This window comes from Esox lucius, chromosome 4 (genome assembly GCF_011004845.1).
Source record: "Esox lucius isolate fEsoLuc1 chromosome 4, fEsoLuc1.pri, whole genome shotgun sequence".
NCBI classification, from domain to species: domain Eukaryota; kingdom Metazoa; phylum Chordata; class Actinopteri; order Esociformes; family Esocidae; genus Esox; species Esox lucius.
The window spans coordinates 24,304,514-24,326,627 of record NC_047572.1 but is presented as its reverse complement, the minus strand read 5'-3'; the positions used below and the strand labels follow the sequence as shown (position 1 = coordinate 24,326,627).

Sequence of the window (22,114 nt, the reverse complement as noted above, 5' to 3'; positions counted from 1 at the left end):
TTATTTTCAATGGAGACCTCCCAATGGAGACCGTTCAATGGAGTGGAAATGCAAGGCCCCTTAGCGGTTAAGGTTTCTGTGGACAAATTCAGGCCGCATAGTTTGATTTCTGCACAGCCTGGGCACTTAAAAAGAATGGGAAGTCACAAGCCGAAATTCTTTGTAGTCTTAATTATTTTGCTAAAAAGTTACCAGCATGTAACACATATAAATGTAATCGGAAACAAGATATTTCACATTTTTTAATCTCCCAAAATAACTGCGATGTCTGACAATGGACATGTTCTCCATGCGCTACCCAAGTGCATTTAATCCAGTTTTAAATAAAGCACTGCACATAGCGCGGAAGCGTGCTTCATAAGGTCTATTCCAAAATATAGCCACTCGTGGAACTATTTGCGAAAACGAGAGTTCGTGCTGCGTTGCGTGTGAAATAACCTTAACGAGATCTATTTATTGAAAGATAAACTAATCTAAACTTTTTGTCTGTGAGATTGGAGGAACAGGCCATCAAGTCTCACATAAGCGCTACGGATAGTAATAAAATCAACTCTGCTTCCCGGTTGGCATGCGCTACGCGTGGTGCTGAATGGAAAGGGGTGCTGAAAAACAGCGCTCGCGAGTCCACTTTACCTTCAGTCCGGAAAAACGTTAAATCTAAACAATATAATGCAAAAAACACAATTACAGATAACCAGTATTATTATGTCAGAAATGTATCCACAAAGAGCCGTAGGCAGCATTATGGAAAAAATGACATGACTATCCACAGTGACTTCCCTGTGCTATAGAAGCCTTAAAATTTAACTTTGCCGTATATTATATGCCTGAACACTCCACGCCCAGCGATGTTTGTCTGTGTGTGGGGAGGGTGTGCATGTGAGTGAGTGTGTGTGTATGGCGTGCGCTGACCACACTCTCCCTCTCCGTGGTCTTCCGTGCAAATTAAACATTTTAGGTGGGAGCTGCCAGGTTGGGAGGAAAGGGGGAGGAGAGATGGAGGAGATGAGAGGGGGAACGGTGATTACATTTTGGTTATGTTTCTCGTTTCTCTACATAGCCTAATTAATTCTTCATACTCTACTCATCATTCGTTATTGTGGCGAAGAGACGTCCATGGGTGTGGCAAAGATTTTGGATGGATAGGCAGGTATGCTATGTCCATATAGGTGCATTCGAGAGACTGCCTCGGATTAAAATTTGATGAGTTCTCTGTGTACAACTACTCAAAAAGTGCATGTATCGGTCAAAATAATACAATAAATCAGTAAACCCATCATTTTTATTGGCAGTCTTATCACTGGTGAATCTCGCCTTGAAACAACAAACATTCGCATATTCCCATGTGAATGCACCATTCCTCAGTTGTATATCAATGACACACCAACTCTGCACTGCAAAAGGGAGAGGAGAGGAGGGGAGGGGAAATGTAGAGGGAGGTGTAGAGGAGTGTGAATGTGAGCAGGAGAGCAATTCGGGATTGAGAGAGGTAGAGAGACAGAGAAAGGGGGTTAGAGAGAGACCAACTGCTACCCGAGAGGAGGAGTCTGAGCGGAGGGGTTACGGAGGAGGAGGAGAAAGACAGTTCCCAGGCTCTGCTTCTCCCGGTCGCAGTCTCCTATTACCTCCGAGTTCGGAGCTACCGGAGGTCCCGTGGATACCTACTCTTCCGTCTAACCGATAAACCGACCGACACCCGTAAAAACGTCCCACTCTGTTTACCACGGGATCAGTAAACAAGCTTTCCGAGGTAGGTGGATGGGGGAACGGGGTCTATTTCTTAGGACTGGTGGCAACCTTTACTTATTAGGTGGAGGAGAAATGAGCTACGTATTTCTGGTTCGCTCATAGCACTGGTAAGATGAGATGAGAGGTTTACGTTCCAACGAAACGGTAATTGTACTGAGGGCTGTTAATTGCCTGTTCATACCGGTGGAGAGCCTCGCGAGCTAATCGTTTACCGTGCTCCATCTGTCACGGTGCAAATGCGATATGTCTCCAAATGTTTGTAATCAGCTTAGGAGGAGTAGAAGCAATTTCATAAGAGGCACTCTCTAGTATTTACTAAATGTAATTAATTAAATCTAATAATAGATTGAATAACATAATAACCTTGTCCATTTTGACGCTGACATAACATAATGAAATTAACTGTAAATGCTACTATTTGCAGGTGAATATATATATATATATAGGCCTATGTATATATAGGTGCGTATGATACTTGCATCATAAACTATGAATGCCTAGTTCACTTGCGCATTGTGGCAGCAAGCTCCATTTACCCCTTGCTATCTTAATTTCTCTTTTATTTCGTCTCAGTTTTTGTAATTATTATGATTTTTTTTTTTTTCTTTTTTTACAGACAATGCTTCTCTGTCTGCTGCCTCTCACGGCTCTTTTGCTGCGCGCGGAGGGCAGGCGCGGGGAAACCGTGGTCGTTAACAACAACAATGGCCACGCGCTGGACAACGACAAATGGCTGAGCACCGTGTCTCAGTACGACAAGGACAGATACTGGAACAAATTCAGAGATGTAAGTTGCCGCGTTTTTCGCAACTTTTCTAATACATTTGCAATCTTGTCAGCTGCTGTAGCCTGGGACAATTGGTTGTTGTCCAGGACAATGACCAGCGAAGTGACCCTGCCTTGCTGTTGAAGTAGGCCTACCCATAACGGTTGGTTGATTTGATTGACTAGTGTGGGTATGCATTAAAGTTATTGACAGGTGTCCTACCTACTTAAGTGAGAGCCAGCCAGCCCAGCCACCCAGTCAGCCAGCAGGTTTAATCTAGCTTGTGAGCACTCAGTAGGTGGAGCTGCTTATAGTGTAGCTCATGTCATGTACTGTGAAAGAATGGCTCACTCATTAAGGCACAGAGGACCGGTACAAAAAGTGTTTGTGTGTTGTGCGTGGGAGATAATGATAAAGTATGTAGGCCTATGTTGACTTGACCTATGGAGGTAGCTTGGGATACACACATGGCCAATAACCAATTAATCCCCCAGAGAGTCAACATTGCAGCATTACAACTCTAGTGTTTAGTAGGTCTGCTTGTTAAAGGTAATTTAACTGTCTTCCACTGCCTTTGACTGTGAATTGAGACTCTCTGATTAGGCCTCTGTCTGTGAAGTAAGACTCTCTACTGGCCCTCAGACTATGAAGTGAGACTCCCTGACTGGGTGTCTATGAAGTGAGACTCCCTGACTGGGTCTCTGTGAAGTGAGACTCCCTGACTGGGCATTTGACTGTGAAATGAGACTCTGCCTGGGTCTCTGACTGAAGTGACACTCTCTGACTGGGTCTCTGTGAAGTGAGACTGTTGATTCTGCCAGAACCATAGGCACCATGGCCTGCCCAGGGCCTGCTAAGCCTCAACACACCTCTGACCTCAACCTGATCCAGAACTCAGTCACAAATTATGGAACCACAGGGGACCTGGGGGTTCTGTAATTTACAGCACTGGTTTAGTGTGGCTCTCAAATGAAACACTCTTCTCAAATACCTTTGACCAGAGACCTATGGGCCACGTAGCTGGAGTGCTGTCGTGTAGGCTGTGTAGCCTCCTGATGGATGAGGGTAGGATTCTGAAGTGGACAGCTGCCTCGGAGGCAACTGCATTGTTAGCGGACACAGTTTGTCTGGCCATGTTTGCTATTTTTGCAAAAGGGCTCTGGGAATACCAGATGCTACTAGAAGTGGTGTTGGAGGGCTGGGAAAGAAGGGCACCTCTTCCCTCTAGACTAAATATTAAATCCAAGCATCCCAGGGCAGGGAAGGGCACGGCGTAATGTCCTGGGTTCTGGATGGTAGGTTAAATTGGTGTCCTGACTCTCTGTGGCCTCTAAAGACCCTACGGCACCTGGAGTTGGAATAGGGATTTTAAACACAGTGCCTGACCACATTTCTGATCTGGACGTCGTGGCCTCCTGATCATCCCCAGCTTCCAATTGGCTCAATTTATCCTGATTCTGCAACCCCCAGAAAAACTATAGAAGGTACTAAATTAATGCAATTTGTAATTAATGTAGCTAAGGCGATTTTGATCAGTGTCTGCTCAATGACTAATTTACCTTTATTGATATATAGAGAAATCAGCAGAGATGAAGGTTTCCTTTAACAACCGAGCCCTGTTTCACAACAGTACACCACATAAAAAAATGGAAATGAATCATACAATTGACGATAAAAAGATAATTTACAAGAAATTTTAAATGTCTCATAGGCAGGGTAAAAATATTCTGTTTTCCCAGTTCTGAAAAATGGGAATACACACTCACTGGCCACTTTATTAGGTACACATCTGCTATTGGGAGGAGCAAGTAGGAGCCCTTGGCTTCCATCCGCTCCAAGGTTCGACACTGTGCAGTCTGAACACCGTTGTTGTAAAGAGTGGTTATTTGAGTATGTCTGACCTTTCTGTCAGCCTGAACAAGTCTGGCCATTCCTCTCCAACCTCTCTCATTAAGAGGGTGTTTTTGGCCACAGAACGGCTGCTCACTGGATGCTTTTGTTTATTACACCATTCTCTGTAAACTCTTGAGATTGTAATGAAAATCCCAAGAGGTCAGCTGTTTCATTAGTGATGGAACCACTGTGTCTGACACCAACAATAATTCCACGGTCAAAGATGCTCAGATCACTTGTCTGCCCCATCGTAATGTTTGGTTGAACAACTAAACCTCATGACCATGTTTTGATGTTTTTTTATTAAGTTGCTGCCACATGATTTGCTATTTGCGATAACACTGAGCCTATATTCTGTACTACAACGGACTTTTGTTTCCGTACAACTCAATGCAGGTTATCTGAATGCAGCACTTAGCTATACTTTCTTGTACCATACACAAAAGTTATCAATGTAATTAAAAACATCGTAGATATGGTTCGATATTCCACAGCTGTCTACCAATCAGTATTCAGGGCTCGAACCACCTGCTTTATAATATGTATACCACACCCCCTTGTTCCTCATTGCTTAAATGTGGCATGCTGAAGTGAGTGTGCGTTAACATAAGCCAACCTTCTCTTGGCTGTAGTCAATGAGGTGGGAGCCAGTGCTGACCCTTGTATGTCACAGGAGTGGTGGCGTGAGACCTCGCATCCACGCAAACAGCCTCAGCAAAGCAGCAGTGACGAGTGCAGGAGCTAGCGTTAGCGAAATCTCTTCAATCTCTCTAGTGTGTTTCTGTGTGTGGGGAGAGAAGGAGTGTAAGTGTGTGGGTGTGGTGTGCGCTGCCCACACTCCCCCTCGCCATGGTCTTTCATGCAAATTAAACTTATTAAGTGGGAACTGCTCACTGTCTGGGGCAGAGGAAAGGAGGGGGGAGGAAGAGGAGGAGTGGGGGAAAGGAGGTGACATTTTGCTTTAATATTTGATGCTGTGTTTCCTAGCCTGAGAAGGCAGCACAATATGCTAATTATGTGTGTGTGTGTGTGTGTGTGTGTGTGTGTGTGTGTATGTGTGTGCATTAGGTCATTAGGTTCTTTTTAGCCACCCAGGTCATCTATTTCTTTGTCTTTCTACTTCCCCTAATTTCTTTGGTGTCTCCCTTGAACGCCATGGTTGTTACTGGCTTCTCCTTTGTCTTATCTTGTCTCATTAACTCTTGCAGCTGTCTGTGTTTCTGTTCCTGACTCATCCCTCTCCTCTCTTTTTTCCTGACTCATTCCTCTCCCCTCTCTTTGCCTTGACTCATCCCTCTCCTCTCTCTTCGCCTTGATTCATCCCTCTCCTCTCTCTTTGCCTTGATTCATCCCTCTCCTCTCTGTGCCTTGACTCATCCCTCTCCTCTCTCTTTGCCTTGACTCACCCCTCTCCTCTCTCTTTGCCTTGACTCACCCCTCTCCTCTCTCTTTGCCTTGACTCATCCCCCTCCTCTCTCTTTGCCTTGACTCATCCCTCTCCTCTCTCTTTGCCTTGACTCATCCCTCTCATCACTCTGCCTTAATTCATCCTTTCTCTCAGTCCGACTTTGTCAATCTTTCCTCTTCTTCTCCCCTCCCTTATCATTCCAGTCAATCCCCTTTGCCCTCCCTCCTTCCCTCCCGCCCACGCTCCCTCCCTCCGTCTGTAGGACACTGGATGACCCTATGCCTCCTCAGGCATGCCCCCTGACCCCTCCCCCTCCCCCCTTCTGCCATATTTTCCTATGGGTCTCTGTTGATGAACACCTCCCCTCTGTTCAATTATACATGAGCATGTGTGTGTATTGGTGGTATGCATGTGCTTTGTGTGTGTGTGTGTGTGTGCGTGTATCGGTGGTGTGTATGATGTGTGTGTCAGTATAGTCCCAACTACTAAACATAGTGGTACAATACTGCATTGTTAATCTGTGCGTGTGTGTGTGTGTGGGTATGTGGGTGTACTCTCAGGGCCTTGTAGCTTAGCTCCAGCCTCAATCTGCCCTCTGTCATAACTGACATAGGAGCAACAGCACTGAGAGTGGTGCATTGGTCTGTATGTGTGTGTGTGTGTGTGTGTGTTGTTGGTAATAGGATCCATGCTCACTGCGTTACACTGTGTGGGTATGTGTATATTTCGTCTTTCCAACAATTCAACGCCTAGATCTATATATCTATCTATCTATCGATCTATCTCTATCTACCAATCCACCTGTCTATCTAACTGTTTGTCTACCAATCTACATGTCTAACTGTTTGTCTACCAATCTACCTACCTATCTAACTGTTTGTCTAGCAATCTACCTGTCTATCTAACTGTCTGTCTACCAATCTACCTGTCTAACTGTTTGTCTACCAATCTACCTGTCTATCTAAATGTTTGTGCAGCAATCTACCTGTGTATCTAACTGTCTGTCTACCAATCTACCTGTCTAACTGTTTGTCTACCAAGCTACCTGTCTATCTAAATGTTTGTCTGGCAATCTACCTGTCTATCTGTCTGTCTACTAATCTACCTGTCTAACTGGTTGTCTAGCAATATACCTGTCTATCTAACTGTCTGTCTACCAATCTACCTGTCTATCTATCTCTTTGTGAAACTATCTATATGTGTATCTCAGTCTTGAGTTATTTACCACAGCTGTTCCTAGAATGCAGACCTCTGACTCTGGCTTGACTGAATTGACTGTGTACAGTTTATGGTTGTCTCCATGGGATTGGGGAGACGGTCATTTGTCAGTCTGGCAGAGCAGAGGTGTCTCTCCATCTTCCCTGCAGACTGGATTCTAACTAACAAAATGCAGTGTCACTGTCAGGTCTTACTGCATTTCTAATACTGACAGTGAAAGAAATACCACCATGGAGAGACTTCCAGTACGGCTCCCTTCAGGTGTCTGGTCCTCCACAGTATCGGTCCCTTCGGGTCTCTGGTCTTCCACAGTATGGGTCCCTTCGGGTCTTTGGTCCTCCACAGTACGGGTCCCATCAGGTCTACAGGCCTCCACAGTACGGGTCCCTCCAAATGATGGGTCTCTTCAGGTCAATGGTCCCCCACAGTATGGGTCCCTTTAGGTCCATGGCCCTTCACAGTATGGGTTCCTTCATGGGACAATCTTCCCTTGCTGATATGATGTACAGTAGGCTACATCTTTGTATCTGTCTCTTGGCTGGCTGGGTTAATCAGTCACACCTCACGCCTGCCTGCCTGTCTGTCTGTCTATAAATACCCAGCAGGAAGGACACAGTAACCTGCAGCTACCATCACTCCACTGCACAGCAAAGCGCTCTCTCCCTCACACACACACACACACACACACACACACATAAATACATATGCTTATTTGTTTGTTTAGTTAGTATGTGAAACAGTGCATTAGTGAGTGTCTCAATCTACAGATTGTGTGTGTGTGTGTGTGTGTGTCAGCCAGTTGAATGTCTGCTCTCTCTCGTCTCCAGTGCCTCTCTGTGTTAATGGTGACAGAAAGCCTGTCGTCTCCACTCAAGTGCTCCTCTTTGATCCTGGAGTGGTGGAAAAGTTGTCTGTCATCCAAGCCAACTGTTTGTTTCTTCTGAAATGCTTTTCTTTTCTCTGCTGCCCCCCCCTACAATACTGTCTAAAACAACATCCTGTGTGTTTTCTTACCACTCATTACTGTTCACACCTTCTTGGCATTTATATTGTCATCTGGTATCCCAATATGTTTTTTTTTACCTGAAACTGTGACCTGAGAAGACATGTTCCATACTAGCTTCTGTGTAATATTGTCGTCCATCCATTGTGTTAAGTTCAAGGTGACTGGATGCAGTCTGTTGGGTATTGTGTGGTTATGGTTATTTGTTCTTTCTGTTGACACCAATGGGTTGGTGAACGGACAGTATATTCAGGGTTCACAAGAGGCTATTATCGTGCTCGGCCTGTGTGTCTGTGGTAGTGAAGTTATTGGTGTGTTTGCAGTTATTGCTCAGTCTTGTGGTCGATGTGAAGGTGACCGTGGGGTATCTGTCTTGGGTTCCCCAGTTTATTATTGTTTGTGTATGTGTGTGTGTGTCTATGAGTATGTGTGTGTGTGTGTTATTATGTGTGTGTGAAGGTGACTCCATGATTCTGTCATGTCTAAGCTGTTCCTCTGGACCACTTCCAGCTCCTCCCCCAGGGCTCAGCCATGAGCCAATCAGAGAGCAGGATTTAATCAAAGCCGAAATAGTGCCCATACTGCTTATATATATATATATACAGTGCACATGCTTGCACACACACACACACACACCCAAGCACGCACACACACGCAGACACACATGCACACACGCGCATGCACGCACATATGCACACACACACATGCACACGCATGCATGCACACATGCACACACACACACACACACACATGTTCTCCCTTGTTTTATTTGGGAGTGTATATCCCCCAGCACCAATGGACCCCTTAAAGAAAGGCTTGGCTGAGCCTCTGTCATTCTTTATCTTTCCCCTCCCTCATTCTCTCTTCCCCCTCCCCATTTTCTCTCTTCCCCCTCCCCACCCCGATTCTCACTTTTCCCTCTCCTCCCCCCGTTGCCCTATCCTTGTCTTCCGTTCATTCCTCACTATTTAAATCTACCTTTTTCTGCCTGGAAGTATCTTTCCTCATCTCTTCAGAGTTTTTGTTTCCCTCTAATCCTCCCTTTTCTCTCCTCCCCCTCTCTCCTCCCCCCTCTCTCCACCTCCCTCTCTTATGAAAGCTGCTTGGCTGACAACTTGTTTCACACATCACTAATTAGTGATGAAGTGCAGCCGTGTCATACAGCTCTGTAGCCTCTCTGTCTCTCCCACTTTATGATTCACTCCTGCTTCTGTAGTCCCTCCCCCTCTCTCAGTTCCTCCCCCTTTCTCCACCACCTCTCACCTTTGTGTCTCTGAATGCTATTGACTGATTACGGAAAAATGCTGATTCCAGCCTTCACAGTAAAGAACTGTGTGTGTGTTTGTGTGTGTAAGAGACAGCTAACTCAACAGTGTGTGACAAGTTATTACTGGGCAAGGTGAAAATCTGCATCTTTCTGTCTGTCTTCAAGTTAGGAATATGTTCAGTCAAACACACACACACGTGCACATGCACACACACAGACATATACACGTACACAACAGACCTGGTTAATGTGAAGAATCAAATATTTTTCATCATGTTCTTCAGAGACTTAAGTACTGGACCCCACTGCATGTCAGTCATGGACGCATGTGGATCATTAAAATGAATATTCTGCCATGCAATTTTCTTTTCTCAATTTCTTCTTCTTTCTCCCCCTCTTTACTTTTTTGTGCTTTCTCTGATCAGGCTGCCCTTCTCTGCGGTTTAACAAACGACTTCTTGGTCGAATATGATTTATAACATAGCCAACATCTTGATTGCCCGGCATTGACTAGAAGAATGTCTGTCTGTACCATGTAGACTCCATCTACTGTCACCTTTTTGGAATAATAAATCTCTACTGTCTAGTTCTTTCACCTTTATTTTCCCACAATGCACTAAGCAACTCATGTGGATACTAAGGGATATTTTTAACCAACCTTGGATCTTTTCCAGTTCTGAATGACTCTTAACTCCATCGCAGGCTTAACATGTTGTTTCCATCTTTGTACAGCTATGAAAACCCATTGTGTTCCATGGGATGTAGCCCCTGGCTCACACCTTCATGTAATGTTCATGACTTTCTCTACAGTTACTGGAGTCATGTCCCTAATTTATAATAAACTAACACCTGGTCATGTTAACACTCGCCCTGTCACAATGTTGTATGAACCATGTGGATGAATGAGGGTCTGAAGACAAATGTCTTCAACACTGGCCATAAGGTGTCCCACCTCACATGGTCAAATACTTTCTATTCAGCCTGGTTGCTAAGCAGGGGCATCGTTTGTAATATTCTGTAGATGACAAATACTGTTTGAAGCCAGGCAGTCTTTTATAAGGCCTGTCTGGTCTGGATTTACTGGAGGCAAAATACACTTCTCCAACCTTCTAGTCAAGGCCTTTTCATACAGCTTAAAATCATAGGTCAGAACTGACGAGGCCTTACAACTAGGACATTCTAAATGTTCCTTATCACCTTTTAAAGGAAAGTGATGAGACGTTTTCTGATGTCTGTGAAAAGGTCCCATCTTAACAGTATAATAAATCCAGGAGTACAGAAACAACACTGTCCATTTCGGCAGTTAGTAATTCAGGAGAAATACCATCCTGTCCAGGAGACTAAGATTTTGGTATTGATTTCAATGCGTTATTCAATTCTTCCGAAGTGAGGGGAGCATCCAATTCAATAGCATAACTCTCTGAAAGTGTAAGAAGTGCTAATGAGAAACAGAGCATCTTACAATTATCTTTTTGAATTTCAGATAAGTACAGATTTGAGTAGGAGGTAAAAGCATTTGTTAAGGACGAAAGTGTGCATAGATCTCCTTTTTCAGTTCTTTATATTATCAATGGATAAAATCATTAAAAACATTTGTTATTTGTAATAGTAATGCCACCTTTTAAAAATGGATGGTCCAGGTCTATTTTCAAATGAAATCAAAGCTGGTGAAGGGTTTGAAAATAGCAATGGTAATAAAGTTGGGTGATACATAAACAAATATAGATGAAATACAAAAGTAATCAATTTGGGAAAACAGTTTTCCAATGCTGAAGTGATGAGTAGAAAGTTTAGTGCTTGGTTGTATTTCTCAGACTTCAGACACAATATTCAACCGATATCTTTCGTGCTGTGATGTCAGAATTAGTAAAATCAATGGAAGGATCAACCAATGCTTCACATGATAAAAAATAGTGTTGAATAACCCCAAACCTTCATTTTTAATGGTACATTTTTTTTATGTGTGTGTGGATTTTAAAATAGAAATTGTAGACATGCAAAATGTTGTACCTTTAAATGTGATGGTGATGGAACAAAACCTTTCTTCAGCATCTCCGCCAGTAATTCCAATCTTCACAGTAAGTTTCCTTTTGATCACAATGAATACCTCTTTTGTCTTATTAGTGCAGAGCCATTCTGCTTGTTATTGCACCGTTTGCTCTGGTCAAAGGAGGAGAGGTGTTAAAAGGTTAATCCTACCACATCACCCAGGTTTGCCTCTTTTTCTATCTCTTTCGGACAACCTACCTCATTGCTAGATTGCGACAAGACAAGGCAGCCTTGTCTGACCTTCACCTATCCAGAGAAAACTTTCACCACCTGCTCCTGGACCACTGGATTCGAACCCGTAGCCACAATGAGTTCCAGTGAATTTGGTGTGGCTCTAGTGATATGAATATTAATTGTGCTGCCTTGACGCACACATACATGCTCTCACACACACACACACACACACACACACACACATACATGCTCTCACAAACACACACGTACACACACATGCTCTCTCTCTCACACACACACACACACACACACACACACACACACACACACACAAATGCTCACACACACACACACACACACACATGCTCTCACAAACACACACGCACACACACAAGCAAGGGCCTGAGTTTCCACCTTGAGGCACTCTGTGATCGATCAGTGATTTTACAGCGTCTGGCGGCCACTATGGGAGCCTTTATTTGATCAATAAACAGCTGAAAAGCCCGGATGACACATACACACACACATAAACACAGGACAAAGAGGTCAAACCCAGACAAAGGGCAGGTGACTGTATAATCAGCTTACACAAGGAAGAAAGGGAGAGAGTTAAAGAGGGAGAGGTAAAGAGGGAGAGAGTTAAAGAGGGAGAGGTAAAGAGGGAGAAGAGAGGGAGAGGTAAAGAGGGAGAGGTAAAGAGGGAGAGTGGTAAAGAGGGAGAGAGGTAAAGAGGCAGAAGAGAGGGAGAGAGATGGAATAGGGAGGAGTGGGATGATGCAGAGACGATAAGATAGGGACAGTGTGTTTTGGAGACAGAAGAGAGGAAAACATTTAAAAAAAATAGAAGTCATAGAATAGATCATCTTTAATGTCTGTCCCATGGCCTTATTTCACAGCTTTGAGCTGGAGGGATAGAAAGATGAATAAATATTTTATCTGTGTCCAAATCTGTTGGACACATATCATGTGTATTTGTGTCACAATGCACTATTTTTACATGAGAAATCTGTTAAACTGTATTTCTTTCCAGATATTTGTTATGTCCCTATAAGTTTATCCATTGTGTATTTCTATTAGGTTGTGTTCATGTCTGGATAGATATTAAGTTATATTCATATTTCAAAATCTATGACGCTGTGTTTCTTGGATATGCTATGTTAAGATGTGTCCCCATATGGATATGTTAAGTTGTGTTCCTATCTGGATATCTGAATACAAAATAGATTTGTTACAACATGCCCAATGCTCAGTCCAGCGTTCATTAACGGTTTTCCATCTGATTTTTCTCTGTCTCTCTTTTTCTCTAATAATTGACAACTACTGGACAGTGGGTAGGTTTGTCTATCTGGTTCAGGCTTGCTTTTCATCCAAGCTGTAGATAGATTAGCTTCTAGGGTGTGTTTCTGAGAGAGTGTTAGAATGTGTTCTAAATAGAACCGCTCAGCTAAATTGTCTAGGGTTTTTAATGTGTGTGTGTTTGGGAGAGATGGAATAGTAAGGTAATTACACAAGCACACTCTCGTCACACACACATTTCTCTTGAACACTGTAATTATGTGGCTTAATGAGAAAACCGTACTTTCCTCTTTCTGTGTCTCTAAGTAGCTTGTGTAGAATCTCCACATTCCATTCATCAGCTGTGGAAAGAGTAATTATCGCCAAAAACGAGAGTTTCTCTCTGCAGGAAAAGCACTTAACCTCAGGGCAACTTGTGTAACCGCGCATTACACAAGCACTCATCCATACCACAAAATACACTACACAATCCACATTAAATGGTTCTAACTGGAACCAAACAGGGTTCAAACTGGAACCAAGAGGTTCTCTCTGTAATCAAAAATAGTTATACCACAGGGACAGCCAAATAACCTTTTTACCTACAACAACATAGCTAAACAAGCCACAGTTGTACAATGCTGTGCTTGTATATGGCATGTTCTATTATATTCATGTTCAACACCCTTGCTGTTGGTGGGTTGATGCCTCCTTATGACTGATAGCCAGACACATTAACACTGTCCTTAATAGAAATGATTAGCATCAACCACCACAGCTGTGCTTGATATGCTGCTACATTTATCTGATTATGGTGTGTGCGTGTGTGTGTGTGTGAGAGAGAGGCATGTGTGTGATTGTGTGTGATGTGTGTTTTGCGCTAATGAAGTTCTCTTCTTAGTGTTGGGCGGTACTGGTGTTTGATCCGATGTTCTTCCCTACAGCTTTGACATGTTATGAATAACAATGTGTGTGTGTGTGTCCGTGCGCAGACGTTCATTGGCATGCGTGTTTGTGGGTTACGGCAGAAATGCATTATAAATGTGGAATCGCAGTAGGAGCCTTGTTTAAGTCTGTGTGAAAGGAACAGTGTTATGGTGTACTGTCGGTACAATTACCGTTCACATGTGGACTGATGCGATTCTCCACATATAACACAGTCAGCCATAGGGAAGCCAGTGGGCTTCCACTGCTATAAGACACTGCAGGAATCATCACAATGACTTTGGGTTTGTCACCCAGCCATGATTTACAATCGGTGCAGTCATAGAACGGGGCTTGGGTTACTTTCCTCTCGCCACCTCTCCACGTCTTTCACTCTTTCCCTCATCACTTTTATTCTTCTTGATTCACACCCTCTCTCTTTCCCTATTTTGCTCTCTTTAGCTGTAGTAACAAAAATACTTTGGATTTTCTATCATGATCTGGTACAAGGATTCTTATTCCCTATTAAAATCCTGTCTTGTAGAAATCTTTTAAGATTGATTCCTACAGAAATTATGTAAGAATAGTAAAACAAAAAATCCAAAAGGATTGCTATTATAAAAATAAAAATCCTGTTCCATATCAAAATGTCTTTTTTTGTTACTATAGAAATAAAATCCTGTTCCAAATCTAATAACTTTTTGTCCCTCCCCATCTGCTTTTCTCTCCCTATCTCTCTTTTCCTGTCGTTCTCTATAACTCTATCTGACCCTCCCTCACTCACTCCAGCCCTCTCTCTCTCTCTGCTTCTTTGTCTCTCATCTTTTCCATCCCATTTCTCAGCATCTATAGGTTACTTGTCAAAATTCTGCCACAATATTAAAAGGAATTAATGATGCATGTCCACTCTCTCTGTCATAAGAGTAACATCATACAACTTGCATGTACTGTATGTACCAAAACACACGTGCAACGGATACAATCAGGCAACCAACGTGTCTAGTAACGTCACATGTACGTGCAAGGACGTGCACTCTCAATCATTGGCTGGCAGGTTGGGCCGGTCGCGAGAAACAGATAGGCAGACAGGCAGACACACACACACACATTAACACATACTAACAGACACTATCTCTCACAATTACCAGAGAGGACAAATCAGTGGAAATGCCAAGGTGAGACAGAGAGAGTGGCTTACATCTCATCGTTATTCTGGTTGTTTATCTACCTAACAACTATTCCACTCTGCTATGTCCGCAGTCTTTAACTAAGGTGGCCAATGCCAATAGAGCAAAATATAATTTTTTTCCCATTAATCATTCTTGAAGATCTGTTGCACTGCCCATTCCCTCTCATTGAGACAGCCGACGTAGCTGTGAATTGAGTCCATTGGAAGATGACTTTTAAACTCACAGTTAGCGGACAAGAAACCATTTGAATTTGAGAACCCAGGAGTGTTCTAGGGGACTTAAGAATTTGGACAGTGCAGCCAATGAAAGACCAGTTACAGAAAGTGCAAGTTGGACTGTATTTTCTCCATAATGGAATATAATAACTTTAATTTTGCCGGATCGCGTAAGCAGAGCTGGCCAAGAAGAGCAAATGTCTCTTACTGACTAACTGACTGACTACCCCTAGTTAAGTAGCGTAGCATAGTGTCTCATGTGGGAGACCTGGGTTTGAGTCCAATGAGGGCAAGAAGAGTTATTACTTTTAATTGCGGGCCGGCTGAACTAGGCTTGCCTGGTTCCTTTTTTGGTTTTGAGAAATATACTGCATCCTTTCAGCATATTTTGATCATTTATGTATGTTTGTTGTACTTCAGTCATAATGCAAGAACTGTACTCCCCTGTTTGTCATTTGACCAACTGTTCCAGCTACAGCACATCATTTGATGGTGAATGGAAATAGCTTAGCTATGGCCATGACTTGAACATAATGTCTGAAAAAGAACTATGCATTTATTTCAAATGTGTAATCATTGTTAGCAAGACTAACCAGTAAGCTTATGTTTAGCATTGGCCATCGGTAATAAAACCTTATCTTACAAATGCGAAAAACTAGCAAGTTCGCAATGTTAATAGGGATCGTTCAATAAATGTTTTAATAGCATGAAATTTCACTCATTTCTCCAAACAAGTTGTGTGAATCAAAATCCCTAGTGGGCTATATATTGTTCTAGCTATCTATCCAGTTCTATATTCTGTCAACCTAACATCTTTGTTTTTCTCTGTACAGTACAGTGCATAGCCTTGTAGCTTTGCGATCGATATTCCATTGTTGACGTCTGTTATTGTGTCGTGAGCTAAAACCAATGCTACCACGTGCCAGTATTATTAAAAATCAGTGTAAGTTTCATTTCTTTGACCAACAATTCATTGCTTTAAGGGAGCGCAACGCATGTCTTCTGATGTAAAAAAAAACAATTCTGTCACCATTTGGCATCGCCAAATCCTAGTTAGTAAGGATGTCTTTCACCTGTGAAGGCTAGCTGATATTTAAGAGCTGCAAGCACAATGGATCATTTGGCGTTGTGAATCCCGGGGGAGTTGTTTAGTTGTTGTTCTCTTCCACTTTGATTTTGAAATTCTCAAAGCCTGAAGCTTTTGTTTTCCCCTGTATGTCTTTTGCTCCACTTTTGATTCCACTCCCTATCCAACATTAGTGAATATACATAAATGAATATTCATTTTTGAAGCGGTTGATACACTTTTCGTGAGGGTACATCAGTCAAAGTGGGAATTACAAACTTCCTGAGCCTTTAAACCTCAAATACATTACAGATTTGAAATGTTCTGCTTTGCAGGAAGGCTCTTCTGCAAGATGTTGATCAAAGTAGCCGCCAAGTGAAAATCTCACTTTTAAAAGTTAACTCAAACACACAATAATGTATCACACAATAATATAGTACTCTTTAAACAGAGGTCTGGAAACACGCAGCTGTTACTTTAAGATCCTTCATCTGCACAACGTTTCACTCTGCACTCCTCGGTACCAGGTGCATTTCAATTCCAGTCAATTCAAAAGTGCACCAAACTGTCCTCACTTAAAAACCCACAAGAGAAGTTAATGTAAATGGGATTGACCCAAACGTTGTACTTCAGTTACTCCGTTCCTTTCACTTTAACCCTCTCTCAGACTCAGTAGGGACACAGCTGTAATGTATGTAGATATAACACAGCTAGCCCCGATGGAATGGATCCCTGTAAATATAAACCACTGCCCTCCTCTGTTTCTCTCCTTCACACTCCCTCGCTCCATCCCAGCACTCTTTATAACTGTCAGTTTCTGCCCTTCCCCCTCTCCTCCCATTTTATTCCCTTCCCGTCTGTTTCTACCACTGTTTTTCCCAATGCCTTTCAGTCTCACCAACGTCCTCGCTCTTCGTCTTTTTGATATGAGCCATCAAGAATGTATGCGAGGATTCCTTAATACGCATCACACCCGAAATATAACTTGTATTATACGAGTGCGTTGGCGTGAGCTCGAACCGATCCAAAAGCTTCAGGTGTCTGTCAGAAAACCAATTCCAACTCAGCAAATTGCTGGTTAAGTTCATATTTGTCTGAAATCTCTTTCTACCTTCCAATAATACTTTTCATCTTTTGCGACAGACTGTAGATATAAGCATGTGCCTGTATAATAGTTGGTCTAGATGTAATTTTGCATGCTGAACAACCCCAGGCAATAACAGTCAAATGGTTGACTGTGCACAGCATTACCCATTGACCAACGAGAGCTAGTATATTACTGATATTGCACACGGGCGTATAACTACCAAACACTTTCCACATTCAAATGCTTGAAGATGGCTTGCACCATAACATGCTTTATTTGTTGCGACAGCCAATGTGATTTGATAGGTTGTTGTTGTCTAAAGCTCTGTTAAAAATCTCATTTAATCTGGATAAAAGTAACCTAAGTTAGCGACGCAATCATCTGGCTATAGCCTGCCTTCAGTTCAGGATTTACATTACATTTTATTTTGATTCCCCCGGTTCACACCAGACGTTTTGGTCATTTAGTTTTAGATATACAGGTTATAGTAATCATTTCATGAAGAGGGCATCAATCCATTGAAAGCCTTTTCTTTAAGCGGGAGAAGATCTGTAAAAACACCCAGAAGTAAAGAACAATCAAAGAACGTTGACTGCTTATTTGGGAAATTAATTTGGCAAATGGTTTTTACCCAGACAAAGAAGATGAAATAACAAAACCCCTGCTAAGGCTATTAAATAGCCTTATACCTTTTTAAAAGTTTATATAACTGCCAACAGATAATTTTTATGTAGACTACAAGAGAATACAAAGCTGTATCTATGATAAAAAAATCTATCTACTGGGCAAGGTACATTAAAAAGCTAAGCCGAACACTGTTACACTTTTATTTTCATTTCAAATGTCTTTTTGGAAGTAGCTAATGGAATTGTTTAGATTTATATGCAGTTTCTGTTGCTTAATCGGTGTGTATAATCACATGTGTTGCTTAAGCGGTGTGTACAATCGCATGCAGCAGCGTAGGTTTGATTTCAAATGTGAGGGGGACAAACACTGGTGTTGTGTGGTGACGCCATCCTGCAAGCTGTCCTTACATGGATATGTGATCCACATGTACATTTTGTCTGGACTGTACTTTAATTTCACAACCTCGCCTCCCAAGCTCCACCACAACCCTCTGGCGTGACTACACTGGTTGACTCAACATCCTTCTGGTTCTGCTAATAAATATGAACATTCAAGATATGGGTTACACAAAACTAATTTTATTTAAGTTATCCACCTTTAAAGACAACATTTCACCTCAGCTCCATGGTTGACCTTGTCTCCCTGGCTGTCTGATCCTGCTATGGCAAGGACCTTCTCACAGTCACCATCTGATCCTGCTAAAATGCAAGACATAATATGACATGAACAACTTGAGCTACATTGACGCCGGCAGAACCAGATGGCAATATTTAATCTATAAGACCCACATTAGGTTGAAATGTCTAATGCATCTACTTGTGTATGGAACTACAACGTTAGACAACTTTTTAAGAAATCAACTATTAAGCTAGTTAGTTAGCTATATCTTCTTATGTCTCATAGCTAGTTAGCTGTACCACTCACTTTGTCTTTGCATTAAAAAAAACGCCTGTTTGCCTAACTTCAGTCTTTTCTTGGCTAGTGTCATACGGTGCTAGCTGTGAGTGAGGTGAACCTAGTGTAATGTAGACTGTATGCTATCTAGCGAAATAACGTTAGCTGGCAAGCTAATATTTGCAACTATCAATATCATTCATATATAACCTTAGCCTAACTACACCTTACCGGTTTTAGAAAGACACAATGATAAAATAAATATCTACCTCATTCATACGCTACGGGAGGTAATTAGCAAGAGGTAATCGCAGTTGCTAGTTGCTACCGTAGCCTCTACTACAGTCACCAGACCTATCCAGCAACTACTGTACCTCAAGCAAAGTGCCTGCGTGACGTCCTAAAGCCAGTCTGATTTGAATTTCGCAAGTGCTTTCCGTACTGCCACTACAAAGCTCTGAGCTTTTCTTATAATAAGATTTGTTATAAGAAAAGGGGGGGAGACATGTCCCACTCATTCAAACCTACGCCCCTGATCGCATGTGTTGCTTAAGCGGTGTGTACAATCCCATGTGTTGCTTAAACGGTGTGCACAATCGCGTGTGTTGCTTAAGTCCCACCCTCGGTTCACTCTGCGCAAATGTATCGTTAAAATAAAGAAAGACAATACCATTGTTTGACCAAATCTAGTGCACCCTAGCTCTCTCTCACACACGCGCACGCACGCGCGCACGCACACACACACACACACACACACACACACACACACACACACACACACACACACACACACACACACACACACACACACACACACACACACACACACACACACAGCTCAATTAGCAACACTATTCATTATCAAATGGAAAGTAAACTGTTTATGTAAACTGTTTATCAATTAATTCGTTCATATTCACTTCGACCAAAACGTTGCATCTTATCTATCGAATATCTCCCCACATTTCTCTCGCTCTCTTCCACTCATCTCTTTTTCTCTCTGTCATTCTTTGTGCCTCTCTCTTCCTCTCTCTTTCCCTGTGTTGTTTATAGGCTCTATAACCATGTCAGATAGAATCGGTCATTATCTCCCTTTCCTCAGAGGGCAGGACACCGTAACACTGTGTGTGCATGTGTGTGAGTGATGTCTTGTCTCATCTTTAATAATTCACACGGTTTTTGCCACTGCGGCTGTTGGTGCTTGTCTGTGGTGAAAGAGGAGACATGCAAGGGAGAAAGAGACAGACAGGGAAGTGGATTGCCTGCGTATTCCTACATTTACTCATGAAAGTGTTTACAGAAGAGGCATGTAACATTTTGTTTGTCTGGTTTATTTCGCCCATATTCCCACAATCTATTTTTTCCTTGCGGTTGTGGAAAGCCAACATGCTTTCTTGCCGCGTTTGTGACATCACGGCCTCCTGGGAAATGTAATCCCTACCAGCAGTAAAAATATGAACAGCATGCATCAGTACGGCAACACCCATCATCCCCTGGGTAATGTAGGTGACATTAGGTACACATGTGACCGGCGGTGTGTTATAGGTAGAAGGAGAGGAGCCCCGTGGGTATTGCAGTTGTTTGGGATATCACATTACGAATGGGTTATGTATATTTGTCTCACCATGTGGTTGCTTGTGTATCCTATTTAGTGGGCTAGGTAACTCCTTATGGAGCCATGGACACTCTTTTGTCTTGTGTTACACACTATTTCGGTACCACTGACGGGATCACAGACACTGTTTCAGTTTCATCGACAGCTCACATTTCTTCGCGCTTGTTTGACATTCACACAGGATACTAGCTGTCACTGTGCACTGAAAGAAGGTTGTTTTTCTGTCTATTGCAATGTTAGAATAAATTCACCTGTCTTAGTCAGCACAAAGAAGCAATATACAGGTAGTGTTTCCTGCATTTAAAAAGCATTTCTATTTAACCCAATGACTTTTATACACGTGACAACCATACCTGGCCTGACTATCACAACCGTTCTGGTCAGTTCTGGTCCGTTCTGGTCAGTTCTGGTCCGTTCTGGTCCGTTCTGGTCAGTTCTGGTCCGTTCTGGTCCGGGGGGACTGGCAGAGAATGAGGAATGGAAGGAGTAAAGGACTGATGTGACAGCAAATGTAGTTTGGGCGCTGGAGGGTTGAGGGCAATCTTGACTTTGAGCAGATGGACTGAGCTCCAGATTGTCCAATAAATCAGTTTAATATCAAATACACGTTAGGTGTCAAGGAGAAGCAAAGCTTTAAAGGTTAGCAACTGTCCACTGTGCAGCCAATGAGCCATTAATTAACCCCTATACAGCCATTAGCTCCGAAACAGTCCAATGTAATAGTATGCTGCTTCAGGCTGTAGTGTACCATAGTGTTTATAATGAGGATAACAGGCTGTAGTGTACCATAAAGTTTATAATGAGGATAACAGGCTGTAGTGTACCATAATGTTTATAATGAGGATAACAGGCTGTAGTGTACCATAATGTTTATAATGAGGATAACAGGCTGTAGTATACCATGGTGTTTATAGTGAGGAGATAAAGCTGTTGTGTACCATGGTGTTTATAATAAGAATAACACGCTGTAGTAAACCATCATGTTTATAATGAGGGTAATGTAATCAATATAATTTTGTACATTAACATTTGATGCATAAACACATTTATTTTCCATTCTAAAATGTCTTGCTGATGGTTATGAATTAAATATTTCTGAGATGGATCTGCCTAAGCTATATGTGTGTGTGTTATAATTTGTAAGTAATAATGTCCAATTGGCTATTATTGTCTTTCCTTACTGCAACTCCAGGCTGACAAGACAGTCCTGTGCATCATTCATCCGTCCATCCTGGATTTCCCTGGGAAAATGTTGCACTGCCTTATTTTGTACACCTGGGGACTTTCAATATGCCATAACCAGGTCAGGATTTGAACACCTGACCGCAATGATGCAGCTTTACTGTGAAGCAGGATCTAAGACCACTGCACCATTCAGAAATTTGTTCAAACTTTCTATAGAGTGCTTCCAACAGTGGTTTGATTACGTGAGCATTGGGGCTCTCTTGCATGTCCTTGTTATGAAATGAGAATTATTACCACGTACATAACATACATGAGTTTGAAGCAAACCTTCCAAATCATTTGCTGATGGTGCCCTGGGAACAATCAATCAAACATAAATCTATGTAATCCTGGATCTGCAGGTAGCTGTACTATAGCCAGATGAAATTTGTGTCTCTGCTAATTAAGACTACTTTCATTCCAGTAAAGCACAAATTTCTACAGCTCTTTGGATAACACTGACCTAGAAA

The 22,114-nt window shown here is 42.4% G+C and overlaps 1 protein-coding gene across 2 annotated transcripts in view; it reads left to right on the top strand.

The window, feature by feature from the left end:
* Nucleotides 1–1,473: 1,473 nt before the first annotated feature.
* The window catches only part of spock1 (SPARC (osteonectin), cwcv and kazal like domains proteoglycan 1), a 211,524-nt gene continuing 190,883 nt past the window's right edge, over nt 1,474–22,114 (top strand). For both annotated transcript variants that reach the window (XM_029119541.2, XM_029119540.2), the window contains exons 1-2: nt 1,474–1,750; nt 2,366–2,536. In XM_029119541.2, coding sequence (XP_028975374.2) covers nt 2,369–2,536 — 168 coding nt within the window. In that variant the 5' untranslated portion in view covers nt 1,474–1,750; nt 2,366–2,368. The remainder of the gene's footprint in view (nt 1,751–2,365; nt 2,537–22,114) is intronic.